A 20,162-nucleotide genomic window follows, 5' to 3' on the forward strand; every position below is an offset into this window, starting at 1 on the left:
TCAAACCATTCAATTTAAACAGTTGTGTGAGGATATATTTACTTTACAGTGGGTGAGGGACTTCACAGAACAAACAGGAAAAGGCTGGATTTTTGTGCCATGTTCCTGTATTTATCATCAGGCGGGGTTTTTTTCTGTTTTAAAATGGGTACCTTTATCATAGTAGAATCATTTATTAAAAGCATGTAAATAAACATGGTCTTTATCGCTCCATTGCAAAAAAAGCAAACCTTTGGGAATGGTCTTAGAAGAGAATTATTCACAGGAGGAAAAAGCTATTTAAGTGACAGGTGCTATAGAAAGCACTGGATAGACAGTTACATAGAAGGTTTCATAACAAAATTTCCTGACTTCTGTTGCGACACCAAAGAGATGAATGTTGGATAACTCCTGTCTGCCACTCACCTACAGATGGTAGAGAGAAAATTTAAGGAAAGGCTTAATATAGTTCTTTCACTGACAATCTGCCTAGTCTAGATAAGCAGCATGGACCTAGGAAAGAGTGAGTAATGGAAAGATTCAGAAGGCTACTAGGAAACAAGAATAAAGATGGAAAAAAAGACCACAAATGTATCTCATGGAAAACATTCTGCAAGCAGGAAGGGGAGAAGGAATAAGACAAAGAAAATCAGGGGAATAAAGAGATATGACTTAAGGGAGGGAAAGGTTAAAAAGTCAGGAAACGAGAGATGGCCATTGGTTCATAGCCTGCAGTGAAATTACCGTGTGTTCTGATACTCTTACACGGTAGATGAGGTTGGGCTGGGTCACTGCTTGGATGGGAGACCTCAAAAGAACTCTTAGGAGCTTCAAGAAGAACAATGTTTTGGTGATTCAGCAAGGAGCACTGTGCCCTGTGAGGCTGTGCCCTGCCTTGGTGCTTTCAGAGATGTAAAACTAGGGTCCTGCCCACCTGCTGTCCCGAAGATCCCATTTTCTATTGTGTAAGAGCAGGGATATCAGTCCCAATGGCGTGGAAAAATTCCAGCTCAGATGCATTGCTAATTTACCCCCAGCAATCCTCACTTCCTGCCCTGAGGTGCTGTTGACATTAAACAACTGCTGTGACCCACCCCAGATGTGGGTGAAATGACCCCCTTGTGTAACATATGGAAGCATGCTGCCACTGTTTGCTGGGCAGAAGGCAAGAAGGCGCTAGAAGAGTCCAACAGGCTAGGATAGATTGAGGTCTTTGCTGTGTTTTGGTTCATCCTGGAAAGGGAATAATTCTTCAACAGCTTCATCAGTCCTGTTGTTCTTACCAGCATCCTGCAAATCCAGTCCACATTGACTAGGCTACTGGTAACATGGGCTTTGTCGTGAAGGATGGAGGAATCACAGAAATGTAGGACTGTAAGAGACCTCGAGAGGTCATCTAATCCAGTCCCCTGCACTGAGGCAGGATTAAGTATTATCTAGACCATCCCTGACAGGTGTTTGTCTAACCTGCTCTTAAAAATCTACAATGACGGAGATTCCACAGGCTCCCTAGGCAATTTATTCCAGTGCTTAACTACCCTGACAGTTAGGAGGTTTTTCCTAATGTCCAACCTAAACCTCCCTTGCTGCAATTTAAGCCCATTGCTTCTTGTCCTATCCTCAGTGGATAAGGAGAACAATTTATCATCCTCCTCTTTATAACAACCTTTTATGTACTTGAAGACTATGATCATGTCTTCCCCCCTGCTCAATCTTCTCTTTCCAGACTAAATAAACCCATTTCTTTCCATCATTCCTCGTAGATCATGTTTTCTAGAGCTCTAATAATTGTTGTTGCTCTCCTCTGGACATTCTTCAGTTTGTCCACTTCTTTCCTGAACTGGACACAAAACTCTACTTGAGGCCCTATCAGTGCTAAGTAGAGTGGAAGAATTACTTCTTGTGTCTTGCTTACAACGTTCTTGCTAATACATCCCAGAATGATGTTTGCTTTTTTTGCAACTGTATTATATTGTTGACTCAGGTTTAATTTGTGATCCACTATAATCCACAGATCCTTTTCTGCAGTACTCCTTCCTAAGCAGTCATTTTCAATTTTGTTTTTGTGCAGTTGATTATTACTTCCTACGTGTAGTACTTTGCATTTGTCTTTACTGAATTTCATTCTGTTTATTTCAGACCAGTTCTCCAGTTTGTCCAAATCATTTTGAATTCTAATCCTGTCCTACAAAGCACTTGCAACCCCTTCCAGCTTGGTATCATCCACATACATTATGAGTGTACTCTATGCCATTAACCAAACATTTATGAAGATATTGAATAGAACCAGACCAAGGACAGATCCCTGTGGGAGCCCACTCGACATGTCTTTCCAGCTTGATTTTGAATCTCTGAACTGACTACTCTCTCAGTGTGCTTTTCAAACCAGTTGTGTACCAACCTTATAGTTGGTTCGTCTAGGCTATATTTCTCTAGTTTGTTTATGAGAAGGTCATGTGAGGCAGTATCAAAAGCTTTACTAAAAATTCAAGATATATCACATCTACTGCTCCTCCCGCCCCTCCATCCACAAGGCTTGTTACCCTGTCAAAGAAGGATATTAGGCTGGCTTGACAAGATTTGTTCTTGACAAATCCACGTTGACTTTTACGTATCGCCGTAGACTTACTTCCCGTGGAAACTTACCTACCAATTCTATGAGTTTGCTAAAGTCTGCCTTCTTCAAGTCCATTGTTTTCCCTCCTACCATTCCTTAGAATCATGAACGCTTCTCATTTCATGATCATTTCACCCATGCTGCCTTCTGCCTTCAAATTCTGAACCAGTTCCTCCCTGTTTGTCAGAATCTAATCTAGAACAGCATCTCCCTTAACTGCTGTCTCCAATGCATTGCACAAACTTGTTGGATAATCTGGGCCCTGCTGTATTATTTTCCCATCAGAGGTCTGGGAAGTTGAATTCCCTCATCACCACCAAATCCTGTGGTTTGGATTATTTTGACAGTTTAAAAAAAAAGCCCCAACCACCTTTGCTTCCTGGTTAGGTGGTCTATAGAAGACATCTACCATGATATCACCCTTGTCTTTTACCCTTTCAGCAGGTCTGCATCCCACTCCTATCTCAACCTCAGGGCAAGAGTTTACATCTTTGATATACAAAACAATATCTCCTCCATTTTTTCCTTGCCTGTCCTTCCTGAACAAGCTGTAGCCCCACAGGCGCCAATTTTTCAAAGTACTGCGGGATGCTTGACCCCTGGCTTCGCCCCCACTCCACCCCTTCCCCCAAAGCCCCACCCTGCCCCGCCTCTTCCCGCCCCACCCTGCCCCGCCTCTTCCCACCCAGTTCCACCCCCCCCCCCCCCGAGCGCACCACATCCTTGCTCCTCCCTGTTCGCGGCGGGCGGGAGGCGGAAGCACTGATCCGCGGGGCCCGCCAATGGGCAGAGGTGCTGAGGGGGTGGGGGAAGCTGATAGTGGGGTTGCTGGTGGGTGCTCAGCACCCACCATTTATTCCCCATGGGTGCTCCAACCCCGGAGCACCCACGGAGTCAGCGCCTATGCCCTTCTATACCAATACACCAGACATATGAATTATCCCACCAAGTTTCTGTAAAGTCAATTATGTTGTAATTGTTATTATTCACTAGTATTTCTAGTTCTTCCTGTTTGTTCCCCATACACTGAAAAGTAGCTTAAAAAATTAAGTATCTATTGGGAACGTTAGAAGCAATAACCACTAGAGGGCTCCTGAGGATGGCTTTTCAAATGAAGATGACTGAGTTTAACACTTTGGCCCCCTCTTCCCGCCACCCACTATAACAATCGCTACAGGCATGTCTGGGATGCAGAGTACACGAGAGGAACAAGTTATTCCTCTTACGGTATAGCCAGCACTAGCCAATGGGTGTGAGGGGAAAGGCTTCAACACTCGTGTATGATTTCCTGCTTTGAGCACCTTTATCTAACTGGATAATTTATACCAGTCAGAAAGCTCAAAGCAACTGCAATCACCGCAGAACTCCCTTCTCAGAGTGAGTTTAATTTAAAGTGAAAAGCGCTGGTTTGGCAACCCTGGAGAGTGAATTCCTCCATTTATCCAGGCAAGAGCGATGCCAGCTTCTCCACCGCGCTGCCAGTGCCTGACCTTGACGGACCACCTTGGGGAGTGAGATGGAAGCTCAGGCTGCAGTAGGGTGACCAGATGTCCCGATTTTATAGGGACAGTCCTGATTTTTGGGTCTTTTTCTTATATAGGTTCCTATTACCCCCCACCCCCTGTCCCGATTTTTCACACTTGCTGTCTGGTCACTCTAGGCTGCAGGAACTCTCCGCTGAGACTGCCAGCTGGGGGCGTTTGGGGGTGGACAACTGCCCAAGATGTCTAAGAGCAACAAATCGCCACTCCCAGAGGCGGCTCTATGTATTTTGCCGCCCCAAGCACGGCAGTCAGGTGGCTTTCGGCGGCATGCCTGCAGGAGGTCCGCCGGTCCCGCGCCTTCGGCGTACCCGCCGCCGACTTGCCGCCAAAGCCACGGGACCGGCGGACCTCCCGCAGGCGCGCCGCCGAAAGCCACCTGCCTGCCACCCTCACGGCGACTGGCAGGCCGCCCCCCGCGGCTTGCCGCCCCTGGCCACACCTAGGGCACCCAACTACTTCCAGGCTGGAATGTCTTTCATTCATTTCCTCCCTGCACCAGACTGGCATCCTGAGCTACAGGCAAATCCCATCACTGAAACTCTCAAACAACCTATGTTCTAAGCACAACAGTCTAAACCTCTGCGCAGTCCATTCCTGCGTTTTAGATCCTTACCCAAAATTTTCTACCCTGGTCCTTTCAGCCTATAATTAGGCCTATTACTAAGCACCTCCTCAAGAGCGGAGTTGTGTTGTAACCATAGTTCCATAACATTTTGCCGTTGCTAGGAAATGTGCAGGGGCAAGCAGCTCTGACGAAGCCCTGAGGAATTCTGCAAAAGAGTGCAGGAGGGGAGTGCTGTTCCTGCTATGCTGACAGCTGTGCTCAGGGGCATCAATATCTAACCCTCGCCCCGTCCCAATAGGATGGGATGCTGCTTTCGCAAATATCTGACGTTTGCCAGCCAAGATCTCTAAAAGGGAATGACTATTCTGCGTGTGACGTGACCTCTGCATCTATTTCTTTGATGATAATTTCTGGCTGCAGAGAAAATGGCAAATAGAAGCCACAGCTGTTTTCTAGGTACAACGCTGTGGTGCATTTCAGTTGTCACAGGAGTTCTCAAACTTTAGCAACCTGAGGACCCCCATTTTGATTTAAAAATTTTTGCAGACCCCTAGCCCCACTCTCAGCCCCAGGCCACGCCCCCACTCCACCCCTTTCCCCAAAGCCCCACCCCCACTCTTCCCACCTCTGCCCCACCTCTTTCCGCCCCCCCCCCTCCTCCTCAGTGTGCCCCGTCCCTGCTCCTCCCTCTCGGCGCCTCCTGCATGCCACTGAACAGCTGTGCCGTGGCGTGCAATAGGCACTGGGAAGGAGAGGGAGGAGTTGATCAGCCAGGCCGACGGCCCTGGACATGACTCGCAGACCCAGTGAGAAACCCTGAGCTATCACAAACGGCACCATGGGCTGCATGGCTTCCCTCTCACTACCAACTGCCTCCATATGGAGGGAATGCCTAAGAGGCAGAGATTATTCTCCAGGGGCTATGCAGCCATTGAGATTGCCAACATGAGACATCAGATGGGAACAAGGACTCTTTATCACAACTGATCTGGACATATTAATGAAGGTAGACGGTTCCATCTCCCATCCTTAGTCCCTTGGACTATCTGCTTCCCTTACTCTTAGCTTTATACTAGTTCAGTAATTGCTAAATACTGACAAGGCATACCAACAAAGCCAGTTCATCATTTGGCAGTCTATCAGGCAGAGTCTGGCAGCAACACAGTATTAAGCGTCAAACCAAGTGCTTTCCAACTTGTTGTAGGGTGTGAAACCTGGACCTGCTACAGGCATCACATTCAGCTTCTAGATAAGTTCCACTTACAACATCTGCGTGCCATACTCTGCATCACATAGCAAGATAAAGTTACCAATAATGAGGTTCTGGAACGTAGTCACTCTGCAGGGACTGAAGCCATGCTCATCACATCACAGTTACGCTGGGCTGGACGTGTGCTGAACAACAAATTCAGTATCTGCCTTAGTCTCGCAATCGGCTGGTTGATACAATTACATGAAAATATCAAGCGCAGAGAGAGATTTGGAGAAGAAGCAAAATCTTGGCTGGAGGTTTTAAGACGCACAACTGAGGTTTCAGATTCAGTGAAAACTGATGTGTGCCTACTTTCCATACGGCTCCACAGAAGATGAGAACAGAAGGTCACTGGCTTAAATTAATGGCAGGTAAATTTAGACCAGACACTAGGAAATACTCTTTTATGCAGCATGTAGCCATCCTGCAGGGCTCCCTGCCACGGGAGTGAAGCATTGTATTACAGCGGAAATGCTAAAAAGGGACCGGGGATAAAGTAACAACAACCCGTGTCATTTTGATGGGTAAGATAAGGGTAATCAAATCACATGCTCCAGGATAGAAGCCGCCAGAGGGCAGGAAGGAATCCTACACTTGATGTACAGCATTACACAATTGTTCTAGTATATATTATGGCAGTTTGCCACTTTCCTCTGAGTTGTCAGGGTTAGGCCATTGCCAAGGGAGGATGAAGAACCTGAAGGACAGGTCTGCTCTTCTGTGGGAAAGTTTGTGTGTTTCCGCAATGCGTATGAAAGACGCATTCTAAACATGGACCATTTGACTCTGAGAAATCTAATGAATACTGCCCTGGAATTCGAGGCAGGCAGAATGCAATTTCCTCCCTTCTAAACTCGTTATCACCATGCCCTCGTTGCCAGGAGACGGCGGGAATCTTAACTCCATGGGGCATACACGATGCCCAGGAGAACCCAGAAAGGATATTCTCTGTGGCCTTGAGGAGGTACGAATGAAATGTTTCAGCCCATTGTTACTGGTCACTGCTCCTTGAGGTGACATTTGCCAAGTGTCAAGGTCCCATTGAAAGATCATTTTGCACAAAATGAATAGGTGACCACTGCCAAGTGTTGTCAGCCCAAAAGGCCATCAACCAAGAAACAAACCAAGGGTACATTCTAAATATCTTGTCCTACCATTCTGATACCAAGACATTTAAAAAATAAATCACTAATGTTTATGTAGGACCTACACAACAAATGAATGTGCCTGCTGCTTCTGTTGCTAAAGTTCACACACACAACTCACTCTGTGCTGACATTGCTAGTGATGGGATTAGAAGATGCAGTGTGGTCCAATGGGGAGGATACAGCACTGGGATTCAGGAGAACTGGGTTCAAATCCTGGTTCTACCACTGAGCTGTTGCATGAACCTGGGCAACGCTCTTTGTCTCTCTATACCTGTTTCTCCTCTCAACCTTTGTCTGCTAAGAATTAAGCTCTTCATGACAGGAACTGTACCTTACTCTATATCTGTACAGCCCCTAGCACAATGTGGTCGTGATCCACTTAAGGTCTCTAGGTGGTTACTGTAACACAAACTGTACATTAACCTCATCCTAACCGCAGAGGGGAACAGAATATAAGGATTTCGGTTAGAAATCACTGGTTCACAAATGGATGAAGGACAACAGCAGCAGTGCCAGGGAACATGGCTAGGTTACATTTGGAATTTTACAGCAGGGAGGGGAGAGAAACAGTCTGCCTAAGGTGACAGTGTGTCTCATGGACACCAGAGGCAGGAGGGTGATGATAGTCACTTCTCTCTGGCCCTCCCTGTCTCTTGCTTGCTCTCCTTGGAGGCTGGTTTGGGAATTGGGCAAATGCTCTAAAACTAGTTTTGCTGGCTGGCTCCGGGCTTATCAGAGAATTAGAATAAGAGGGTGTCTGAGTTACAGCAGCAGGAGAACTCCATTTCAAGGATGATGAATTAGGGTGACCAGACAGCAGATGTGAAAAATCGGGACGGGGGTAGGGTGTGAATAGGAGCCTATATAAGAAAAAGATCCAAAAATCGGGACTGTCCCTATAAAATCGGGACATCTGGTCACCCTATGATGAACTCCTCAGGGCATGTACATTTGTCAAGCAAGATGCACAGTTCAGGCGATCCAGACATTTTAGTTATTCATACAGAATAATCATCAATAAACGAATCTTGCCAAGATGATGAAAACCCAGCACACAATCCTTAGCACAGAGAAGACCATCAGACTACCTAGAGATAGTCAGGTTACATCAGGTAAAATAAGCCAATACATTTTCTTCCTAGGTCAGTATGATGTACCATCCCATCATGGCAGCACCTTCCCTCATACAAGGCTCCATCCAGATCAGTTTGCCAATCCAGCTCCTCTCCCTCCTTTAACAGTCATGTACACTTCATCTTCTTATTTCTTTCTTTCCCAGACTCCGGTTCTCAGCCCCCCAGACATTCTATCTTGGACATTAGCTGTTGTACTAGAATCATAGAATATCAGGGTTGGAAAGGACCTCAGGAGGTCATCTAGTCCAACCCCCTGCTCAAAGCAGGATCAATCCCCAGACAGATTTTTGCCCCAGATCCCTAAATGGCCCCCTCAAGGATTGAACTCACAACCCTGAGTTTAGCAGGCCAATGCTCAAACCACTGAGCTATCCCTCCCCCTAAACTAAGGGATTTGTTTTTATAATAAACTGTTGTGCCAGGCTTTACTCAGTTTGGCTGGTTTTTGTCACACCCTTGGCTGTTTATTAAGCATCTTTTGCATCTTCCTAAGGACTACAAAGCAAGCAGCTGTCTTTCCATTGCTGTGGCATGTGCTTTCCTCTCAGGATTTTCTCACACACAGTGTTGGCTAATTTGTCTTCAAACACTGCTCTAGCATTTATAGCAAACAATGGTGTGTTCTTCTGTTTGGGATCACCCTCAATTCACATCCGAGAAAGCACTGTTCATGAGATACAGCAAAGACTTTAAAAGCTAACTTTGCTAACTCCCTCTCTGAATCCAGTGTGTTTGCAATGCAAACAAGGACTGGCTTGTAAAATATTTACTACAGGTGAACACCTGCTTCGGGTGTGTCTCCCCTTCCCCCAAACCTGGCAGAGACATTAACACACTACGGTACACATTTGCATAAAATGGGCACTGGTTATCTAACTGCATAACCAAGGCCCTATCAAATTCACAGCCCATTTTGGTCAATTTCATGGTCCCAGAATTTTTAATGTAGTTAATTTCATGATTTCAGCGATTTAAACCTGAAATTTCAGGGTGCTGTAATTTTAGGGTCCTGACCCAAAAAGAAGTTGTGGGTGGGGGTCAAAAGATTATTGTAGAGGGGGTTGCGGTACTGCTACCCTTACTTCTGCGCTGCTGCTGGTGGGGTGCTGCCTTCAGAGCTGGGCACCCAGCTAACAGCCACCTCTCTCCAGCTGCCCAGCTCTGAAGGCAGCACCCCACCAGCAGCAGCGCAGAAGTAAGGGTGTCAATACTGCGACCCCCCCTAAAATAATCTTGTGACCCCCCTGCAACTCCCTTTTGGGTCAGGACCCCCAATTTGAGAAATGCTGGTCTCCCCCATGAAATCTGGTCTTTTGTGTGCTTTTACCTATACAATACAGATTTCATGGGGGAGGCCAGATTTCATGGTCCGTGACCGTGATGCGTTTTTCATGGCTGTGAATTTGGTAGGGCCCTATGTATAACCAAAGCCTTGACTTAATGCCTGGTGTATCCCACATGCCTCATGACTTAACCCACGGCTATATTCTCATTTTAAATCTTTTTATAAAAGCAACATACTTTATAACATGCGGATATTCCAGGGGTGGGGAATGTAGCAGACAACTGGCTTATTCTTTTAAAGTTTCTCTGAAAGTTGGATTTTATGATTGGCAGTATCTCTTCTTCCTTGCAGATCATGTAATAATGTGGTTTTGCCTCTATTTACAGATTTCAAACTCTGCTGTCTGAGAACAACGTGTTCTGATCTTACAACCTACAAAACCAAGTCTTGGTCCAACTTCTGTGCTATCTTTTCTAGCCACAACTGACAGACAGCAGTGCTCTATGGCAGGATCCTTAGGCTTAAAAGATAACGTTTTATTCTCAATAGCCTGGGATCTCTTTGTGAGACTGTGATTTTATCGAGTTGAAAACTTTCAGGATTATACTGAGAGATGCAGAGTTGAACACGCTTTTGTTCCGTTCCCATCACTGAAACAAACAAAAAAAAGTCCCAGCAAGGCAGGGCTGTTTCATGTGCCAAATCAGATTATTTCTTAAGGGCAAAGGCATTTTGAGGTCACAAGTTTGAAAAATGGACCAGACTTCTTACCCACTTTGAGAAAAAACATATAAACCTCTCTCTCTCTCTCTCCTAACTGTTCTAGCCTGCTCTGGTATCACCAATCTCCACTTGTTATAACCTGCTTTATACTCACGGGGGTCACTTTATACCATTTAACTTTATAATTAAAGTTCACTCCTTGTTGTTTTCATTATGACTGGGAAATATAAACAAAATGGCAACTGTTGATTTTTACTTTAAACCTCAGATAAAATGGGAGCACTACAGAATAACATAATCTGGAAGCTGCAGTTTCATCATTAGCAGCAGGGAGTAGCAGTATGAAACAAACACAACACTCCACAGCACTAGATCAGGAAAGAGAAGGTGTCTAGCCAATAACCAATCTCATAACCTCTTTCTAGTTTATACACATACTTGCAAACCATTTTTTCCCTGCATAAAACATGTTTCGGAGCTTTGAATGTCATCGTGTAAGTTCTTTCCCACATGAAAAGAATGAGCAGACATAGTCGCATCAATAAGATGCTTCTGGTGTCATACTAAATAACATTTTTTTAAACAAACCACTAGAAAACTCTCCAGTTCCAAGAAGCCCCAATATTACAGACTTTGAGTCACTTTCTTTGGTCAGGGACAGCATCCTCTGCTGGGAACCCAGCCCCCCTCCCCTTCTGCACCACAGAGGGAGCGCTCACAAGGAGCTGGGTGGTTCATGCCTGGGGAACATGGACGGGGGAGAGTCACAAGCCTCATATGCCAGGCCAGGCCAACTGAAGCAACGCAGCACAATGGGACCCTCTCCTGCGCCCCCAGCCTCAGCCAGTGAGTGCAGGGACCAGGAAGGGTCACAGGGCAGGTGCTGAGAGTTGTGGTTACGAGTCCCGCGCCCCTGCAAGTGTAACCCCGAGTGCTGCGCCTTCGCGCCCCCCGGGATTTACCTGGTCTCCTCGCGCCCCAGGGGTCCCTGCCCTGCAGGCGGCTCCCTCTGCTTCTGGCTCTGCGCCCCTCCCATGGTGCCTGCGCCCGCCGGGCTGGGGGCTGCGGGCTCAGGGGCTGGGGCCCCGCATTGCTGCCGCGCAGCTGCACTAGTCGCTCGGGACCGGGCGCTGCTGAGCCCCCGCCTCCGCCTCCGCCTCTCCCGCCGGGCTGGGCGGCTGCAGCCCCGGGGCTGCCGGGAAGCGCCGGGGCGCAGGGTCCCGGGCCGGGCTCGGCTGGTGGCACGGCCCAGGGGGCGCCCCGGGCGCGCTGCACCCGGTCCCCTCTGCTCCCCGGGCAGCGCTCGGACTCGTCCCCGCTCCAGCCGGCCGGCCCCTGCGAGCAGCTGCTGCAGCAGGGAGGGGTGTGGAGGGGGCGAGGATGCCCTGCAGAGGGGGCAGTGAGCGTGTGTGGGGGGGGGGCTGTATGAAGGGCGGGTGAGGATGCCCTGCAGCAGAGGGCAGTGGGTTTGCATGAGTGGAGAGGAGTGCCTGCAACAGGGAGCTGGGGGGCCGGGTGCCCTCCCTGCAACCCCCCGAATCCTCTCTTTATTTCAGTGTGAGATCACGACATTTCACACTCCGTTCAGATTTCACTGCAGAGAATGGTGTGTGCCGGCCAATGTGCAGAATAGGAGTCAGACACCTTGGGGGCTTAGGAAAAGAGACCACTCAGTGCTCAGCCAGGAGGGGAAATGCCTGCAGAGCCTGGGGCTTACATCGTTTTGTGGGGGTGCACCTTCTGCATTGTTTAAAGGAGCAGGATGCAGTATACTGCACATGCACAGACACCTACAGCTGTTCCTGATCCACAAAATTCCTCCAGACAGGTCCCAAGCTCACTGGGCATTGAGTCTGGGCCAAAGCCGATGTTTTACATTTACATTCCTTGCCCAAGTAAAAAAGAATAAGAACTAAACCCCAGCAAACTGGTGACATGCTATTTTTCCTTGCTCGCTGTGACAGGTTGGATCACAGAAACCCCCTTGGGAGCTGCCACCCGATGTGCAAAGACTACCCCTGCTTCTGTTTTCCCTGCCAGCTCAGGACTCCAGCGCCCTGTGTTGCTGAGCCAGACACTCCCGTCTGCTCCAACACAGACCCAGGGTCTGAATCACTTGTCCCAGAGCTGCAAGTTAACCTGAAAACAGCTCCCAGAAGTGTGCTTGTCTTTAGCACTCAGATGCCCAACTCCCGATGGGGTCTAATCCCAGATAAATCCGTTTTACCCTGCATAAAGCTTATGCAGGGCAAACTCATAAATTGTTCGCCCTCTATAACACTGATAGAGAGATATGCACAGTTGTTTGCTCCCCCAGGTATTAATACATACTCTAAGTAAATTACTAAATAAAAAGTGATTTTATTAAATACAGAAAATAGGATTTAAGTGGTTCCAAGCAGTAACAGACAGAACAAAAAGAACAGGAGTACTTGTGTCACCTGTTCTTTTTGCGGATACAGACTAACACGGCTGCTACTCTGAAACCAGACAGAACAAAGTAAGTCACCAAGCAAAATAAAATAAAATGCACAAATCTATGTCTAATCAAACTGAATACAGATAATCTCACCCTCAGAGATGCTTCAGTAAGTTTTTTTCTCAGGCTGGACACCTTCCAGGCCTGGGCACAATTCTTTCCCCTGGTACAGCTCTTGTTCCAGCTCAGGTGGTAGCTAGGGGATTCTTCATGATGGCTCTTCTCTTCCCTTTGTTCTCTTCCACCCCTTTATATACCTTTTGCACAAGGCGGGAACCCTTTGTCCCTCTGGGTTTCCACCCCCCATCACTGGAAAAGCACCAGGTTAAAGATGGATTCCAGTTCAGGTGACATGATCACATGTCACTGCAAGACTTCATTGCCCACTTGCCAGCACACACATATACAGGAAGACGAACAGGTAAACACAACCATCTGCAGACAATGGTCCTGGTTAATGGGAGTCATCAAGATTCCAAACCATCATTACTGGCCCACACTTTACATAATTACAATAGGCCCTCAGAGTTATATTTTATATTTCTAGTTTTAGATACAAGAGTGGTACATTTCTACAAATAGGATGATCACACTCAGTAGATTATAAGCTTTATAATGATACCTTACAAGAGACCTTTTGCACAAAGCATATCCCAGTTGCATTATATTCACTTATTATCAAATCTTTATAAAACTATCCCAGTTACATTATATTCACTTATCATGTTTTTATAAAACCATATAGACTGCACAACGTCACGAGCAGGATGCAGTATACTGCACATGCACAGACACCTACAGCTGTTCCTGATCCACAGAATTCCTCCAGACAGCTCCCAAGCTCACTGGGCATTGAGTCCAGGCCAAAGCTGATGTTTTACATTTACATTCCTTGCCCAAGTAAAAAAGAATAAGAACTAAACCCCAGCAAACTGGTGACATGCTATTTTTCCTTGCTCGCTATCTCTGAATTATCACAATGTCAAACATCCCAAACAAACTCACCTAGCCTGTCCAGTATGGGGGGGGTTGTCATTTTCAGTCAGTTCTGAGGGGCAGATTTTCAAAAGTGCTGAGGTCCGTTCTTCCTTTTCTAGGTGCAGTTGCACCTACGGTTGAAGGGTGGGTGCAAATCTGGGTGCTTGCACCTCTCGCTCCCTGACTGTGGGTGCAACTCAGGCAGCTGGAGCTGCAGGTGCTTTGATTTCAATGCATTCTGCAGGTACAAATTGCAAAGGAAGAGCAGGCCTTAGCCCTGTTGACTATTGCCTCACACCCGTCTAAAAGCGGGGGCATAGAATTAAAGGGCCACCTGCACCATAACAGCAGCACCACCCGAGCAGTCCTGTAGCAAAACTCTGTGTCCCAGGGGTTCATAATATTTGTGTCCAAGTAGGAGATAAACAAACATTTTATAAAGACATTTTATAAACATTTTGTAAAGAACTAGCAAACAGCCAAACAGAAAATACCAGCAAATGGTTTAAAATGCTCCAATTGGAACAAAACCAGCTTAGTTTTTTTAAAAACCTTCCTATAATCTGGACAGCATCTCACACACAGGCATGGGAGACTTTCATCCATATAAACCTGGCCCATAAAAAATTCTTGTACTAACAAACTACTGAAACAAATTGCAGTGCGCGCTTGGGACCCAACTATGTACTTCCAATGCCAGACACTCTCCCAGAGAAGCCAGTGGGTGTTTTCATGCATAAAAGACACGGCATTGGGCCCGTGGTGATGGTCGTACAACAGGAAGGGATGGCAGCTATTGTCATATGAGGTGTACATCTACAGATATATTTTTAAATTATGTTGGTAAATACATCATTATAAGCAGGGCTGGCTCTAGGATTTTTGCCGCCCCAAGCAAAAACAATTTTGGCCGCCCCCGTTTTTTTCTTACCCCACCCCTGGTCCCGCCTCAACTCCGTCCCTTCCCCAAATCCCCAGCCCTGCCTCCCCCCCCCCAGGCTCTCAAGCCTAGGAGGGAGGGAGGGAGAGGGAGAAGCAGCGCGTGTGCTGCTGCCACTTGGGGTCTCCCCCTCCCGTCCAGGCTCTCAAACCTGGGAGGGAGGGGGAGATCCCGAGCGGCCGCGGCGCGCGAATCCGCTGTTTCACGCGCCGCAGCCACTCGGGGTCTCCCCCTCCCGCCCAGGCTCTCAAACCCGGGAGGGAGGGGGAGATCCCGAGCGGCCGCGGCGCGCGAATCCGCTGTTTCACGCGCCGCGGCCACTCAGGATCTCCCCCTCCCTCCCGGGTTTGAGAGCCTGGGTGGGAGGGTGAGCAGCGGCGCGCGAGCAGCAGCAGCGGAGGTGAGTTAGGGCGGCCGGGGCACATTTTTAGGGGCGGCATGGCCCGCGCCAGAATGCCGCCCCTAAAAATGTGCCGCCCCAAGCACCAGCTTGTTTTGCTGGTGCCTAGAGCCGGCCCTGATTATAAGAAACAAACATGGTACGGGAAGGGGATGCTGAGAAGATCCCGTTTTTTGGCTGATTTGCAAATGAGCCTTCAGATCACCCTGTTTGTGTACAGGGTGCATGACTGTTGCAGTTGGTATGTAGTGGTTACTGGGCAATCGTCAACCATTCTTCAGCACTAGTGATTTTCATTTTTATTAACAATGACAAGCTGTAATCTGGATGTGCCTCTGTGGTTAAAATAACAGCCACGTATGGGTGTAATAATACAGAGTTGTATCCTATTTTATTGAACTAAACATTACCATGCAAAGCTGTATTTAGAGATGCAGTATTTTACCTTTTGCATAGAAATCACAATCATTTGCACTTTTCTGGAGCTTTGTATCTGAGGATATCATTGACCTTCACAGTCATTACGCCAGATCCTCCGCTGGTATAAATCACATAGCGGCACCAAACTCAATGGAGCTACAGAGTCACCCAAGCGGAGGATCTAGCCCATCATGTCTAGTCCATCTGTCAGGTGCCCATCACTGTGTTATCTGGTCACATTCATTAATCAACCCTCTCAGAGCCTCTGTAAGGAGCTGTTAGCTCCATTCCACAGAAGAAGCTGAGGCAGAGACTTGCCCAAGATCGTGCTGCAAGACAGTAGCAGAACCACAGACAATATCCAGGAGTCATGATTCCCAGAGGTTCGGCCTCCGAGCTCCTAACTAGACGCACTTCTCTGCTCTCACCACCAGATCCATGTGCTGCCATTGTATTGTAGTGGTGCAGAAGATCCAACACTGACTGTGTTTAACTGTACTACTCTCGTCCATAACATTATTAATTATACCACAGTGGAAGTCTGACATCAAAGTACCAGTATCCAGAGACATGAATCAAGTCCCATCATGTTTATGTTGGAATTGGCTATTTTCCAGGGGGGGGTGGTTGGGTGAATTTGAGGGCTGTACCCTTCTTATCTCATATGTAATGCACTAAAGTGTACACTGGCAGAATGGGAAAGGCCATTGAAATTCCATCTACACAGCAGGACATGTCCCGAGACTAGGGTTCTTAATGTTGCATTTTAGGAACAGACGTAAACATAATGGGTGGATTTTTGTGTGTAACAATTGCAAAGTCTGATTCACAGCTGCTGACAAATAATCTCCTCTTGAGTTTGTGTCAAAAGCAATCACAGGCTCAGTGGCTCTTATCTGGGGCAATCAGGAACCCAATCAAGGAGTTCCTGATGAGGCAGATATTTCCATCAGCGCTGTGTTTCCCTGAAAATAGCCTCTCCTCCTGGAGAAAACCATTCCACAGGAGTGCTGCAAAAGATCTGGGGGTTACTGTTGATAAATTGAATATGAGCCACCAATGTGATGCATTTGTGAAAAAGACTAATATTCTGGGCTGTATTAACAGGCGTGTTGTATGTAAGACACGGGAGGTAGCTATCCTGCTCCACTCAGTACTGGTGAGGCCTCAGCTGGAGTACTCTGTCCAGGTCTGGGTGCCCCACTTTAGGAGAGATTTGGATAAACTGGAGGGTGTTCAGAGGACAGCAACAAAAATGATAAACGGTTTAGAAAACCTGACCTATGAGAAAGGTTAAAAAAATGGACATGTTTAGTCTTGAGAAAAGAAGTCTAGAGGGAGGGGGAACCAGAGGGCTGGTGTAGGATGTCGATCAATTGTTCTCCATGTCCACTGAAGGTCAGACAGGAAGTAATGGGCTTAATCTGCAGCAAGGAAGATTGAGGTTAGATATTAGGAAAAGCTTTCTAACTCTCAGGGTAGGTAAGCTCTGGAACAGGCTTTCAAGGGAGGTTGTGGAATCCACGTCATTGAGGGGATTTAAGAACAGGTTGGACAAACACCTGTCGGGGTGGTCTAGCTTTACTTGGTCCTGCCTCGGCACGTGGGACTGGTCTTGATAGCCAGCATTTGAAACACATAGAAGACGACATCACTGGTTGAATGTTTTCATTTGAACATTCCTTTTTTTTTTTTTTTTTTTTGGACAAAAAGTGGCTTTTTTGACAAGAAAACTTCTGTGGTCAATTCTGGGCATTTTTGTCAAAAAACTGAAAACTCAAAAACTGAAAAATGTTCAGTTTGGGGATTTTACTTTTTTGTTTGACAAAAACCCAAACATTTTCAAAGAAAAATGTCAACACAAAGGAAAACTCTTTTCTGTTTTCTTTTACATTTTTTCCCCCCACAAGAACAAAAAATCATTTCACCACAGCTCTATTGCTGGGGTATTTCCTCGGGGATTGGCCTGACGGGGTAAAATACTTGTTACTCATTTGGATGAACTCTGCGCTGCACATACCCACATATACATACAACACTGAAAGATGCCAGATGTTGTCCACATAAATAGAGACCCAGAATTCCTCCCCTCTGCATGCAAAGGGATCACAGACGACAGCATTTAGGATGGTTCTAATCACAGGAGCATGAAAACCATCCCAAATTCCCCAGAGTCTAAAGAAAGCATTTTAGACAAGGGAAAATTACCTTCTGTGGTTCAGTTCTTTTCGGGGAAAAGTCTGATGGTCCGGAGGCTCCTGCTACCCTGAGTATCACCCAGAAGAAAGCCAAGTCAGGTGAAAGTCATGTGGGCACTGCAGTAGGTCTCCTACCCGAGTGCACGCAGTCTATGAATAATCCCTAGGATGTGGCTAAAGCCAGCTGACGTGTGCAATGTCCCGTGTCAATGGCTGAGCAGTGCAAGCAGTTCCCAAGGCCCCCTTGACATGCAGGGGCATTGTCTGGGTTACTTATCAGTAGTAACTGCCAAAGAGTGGCCTCCAGCCATCCGAGGCGCTTATTGTTCATCTCACTCAAGGGTTTGATGGGTGGGGTGGGGTAATAACCCAAACAGCCATTTGTCCCTGAACAATTAAGAGCAGGGCTCAGAGAATAGCCTGGAAAGAGCTCCCTTAAGAGTCTCCAGCACGGCATCTGCTAAAGAGACATGGCAGGACGGTGTTTGAAGGACTGATTGCACTGGTGCAGTTGTTAGATGACCACTTGCTGTCTGCACTGGCAGTGGGATGATGCTAAAGAGGATGGTTCTTAGCCTAGCTCAGAATAAGTGCAGGCACCTTGGTGGAGTGAAAGCCAGTGTGCTGCTAGACAAAGCTGTGCGTGGGGACACGGGATGCTTTGCAGACAGGCTAGATGGTAGCCCTGGGAATGTTCTAATGTAGGTTGAAGAGATGGCCTGACGGGCTCTTTACTGGCTAACACCTGCCTTTTGGTGGCCCTGCGGCAGGGAAACCCTAGCAGTAAAGCAGAGCAGAGGACGGCATTCCGCCTAGTGTTCCCAGCTGCAGAGGGGAAGCACAGAGCCCTGATCTCAGGTCTTGGCAGGCAAGTGAAGAGGGAATGATTTTTGATGCCATTGTTTCTACCTGTCACTTTTAAGCCTACACTTACTGTACATTCTGCTGCTTAGCTGGGATCTTAAAGAACTGTTTTGTAAATAAATCTGGCCAGTTCCTGTAGTGTGTAGGATAAGTAGCAGCACTTTAATAGCTTGTAAGCCCCTCTGGCGGTGGTACCTGTATTCTTTGTGTTAGGGGCAGTCTGTATGTAGCTAAACTTCATGTTTGTATTTACTATTTTGTGTTTGTATTTACTGTTTAATAAACACAGTTATTCAGGACCCAACTGTGGTCCTGCAGTTGCTGCATATATATCTTGTTGTGCAAAGAGTAAAAGAAACTCCAACTCCCCTGGGCTGAGATCAGAGAAGATGCTCTCCTGACACTGACAGTCCCTAGCTATGAGCTGGGGGGAGTGCAAGCAGAGTGTTTTCAGATGGGTCTTTAGCCCAGGAGGTTTGTGTTGCTCATTGTGGGCACCTTAATGCAGCACCTTCAGGGCCCCTCACCCACTACCGGAGCCAACGTGCGGAGCTCCATTGAGCCTGGCCCCGATGTGGGTGCTGAACCGTACTGAAAAGTCCAATGTCATGTGCCCAGATGCCACATTTTGGGAGCATCACATTAATCAAACAACAGGTGACATGTTTTTAAGCCCTGAGATTTTTGGATCGACTCCATAGAACACAACGACCCCAGAGCCAGGCTTTCCTGGGGGTAGTGTTGCTGGATTGGGAATTATGAACACCATGCTGGGCATTCGCTGCTCCCTGCATTATTTCTGTCTCTTTCACTTTGCAGTTGTGGGCTAAGTATTGTCTCTGCCTCACCCACGGGTCTGACTAATACAGAAACAGCTGGAAACAGTTTGACATTCACGAGAAACTGGCCTTTGCTCAGCCATAACAGATCCTTGCACTGACGTGGTGGGAAGGAAAGTTACAAGGGCAGGGCCCCGAGACCGGCAGGGCTCCTGTGGGCCAAGAAAGCTCTTTAATTTTGATGCCTCTGGTTTAAAAATAACTCCCAGCAGCTATTTTCATTTAAAATAGCTTTTAAAGTGCTGTTGTTCTCTGCCTCGGTAACAGGGCTGGCTCTGGCTTTTTTGCCACCCCAAGCAAAAAACACCAGGCCGGCCAGAGCAGCAAAGGGGTGGGGGGGAAGAGAGGGGAGGAGGAAAACAAACCTGCCCCCGGCCGGAGGGGCGAAGGGGAGCGGGAAACAAACCTGCCCCCGGCCAGAGCGGCAGGGGAGGGGAAGAACAAACCGGCCGGTCGGAGCAGCAAAGTGTGTGTGTGTGTGGGGGGGGAGACGGACAAACCGGCCGGCCGGAGCGGCAAAGGAAAGAAAAAACAGAAACAAAATATCTGCGGGGCAGCGGGAGCGTGGATGCAGGGGGACTCCCGGCCCTGCAGACCCCGGGCAGTGGAGTGCACACCCTGGCTAGCAGGGGGAGAGAGAGAAGGGGGACCCCCAAGGCTTCCTTAAGCGGGGCACTGCCACGCGGCCCCTACACGCGCACAGCCTGCCGGGAGCGCTCTGCGCCACTCCGGTCGGCAGGCAGGGAAGGACGCAGGCTGCTCTCCGGGCTTGCTGCAGGGTGCTCGTCCTCCATG

The 20,162-nt window shown here is 47.7% G+C and overlaps 1 protein-coding gene across 3 annotated transcripts in view; it reads right to left on the reverse strand.

The window, feature by feature from the left end:
- TACC1 (transforming acidic coiled-coil containing protein 1) overlaps window positions 1-20,162 on the reverse strand; it is a 90,493-nt gene that overhangs the window by 66,261 nt on the left and 4,070 nt on the right. The window contains exon 1 of one of the 3 annotated variants that reach the window (XM_054017042.1): window positions 11,212-11,526. The exons of the other annotated variants lie outside the window; for them this stretch is intronic. Coding sequence (XP_053873017.1) covers window positions 11,212-11,285 — 74 coding nt within the window. The 5' untranslated portion in view covers window positions 11,286-11,526. Of the gene's footprint in view, window positions 1-11,211; window positions 11,527-20,162 lie in introns of those variants that run through there. 3 annotated transcript variants of the gene reach the window in all.

The sequence above is a fragment of the Malaclemys terrapin genome, chromosome 2 (assembly GCF_027887155.1).
Source record: "Malaclemys terrapin pileata isolate rMalTer1 chromosome 2, rMalTer1.hap1, whole genome shotgun sequence".
Classification (NCBI taxonomy): Eukaryota; Metazoa; Chordata; order Testudines; family Emydidae; genus Malaclemys; species Malaclemys terrapin.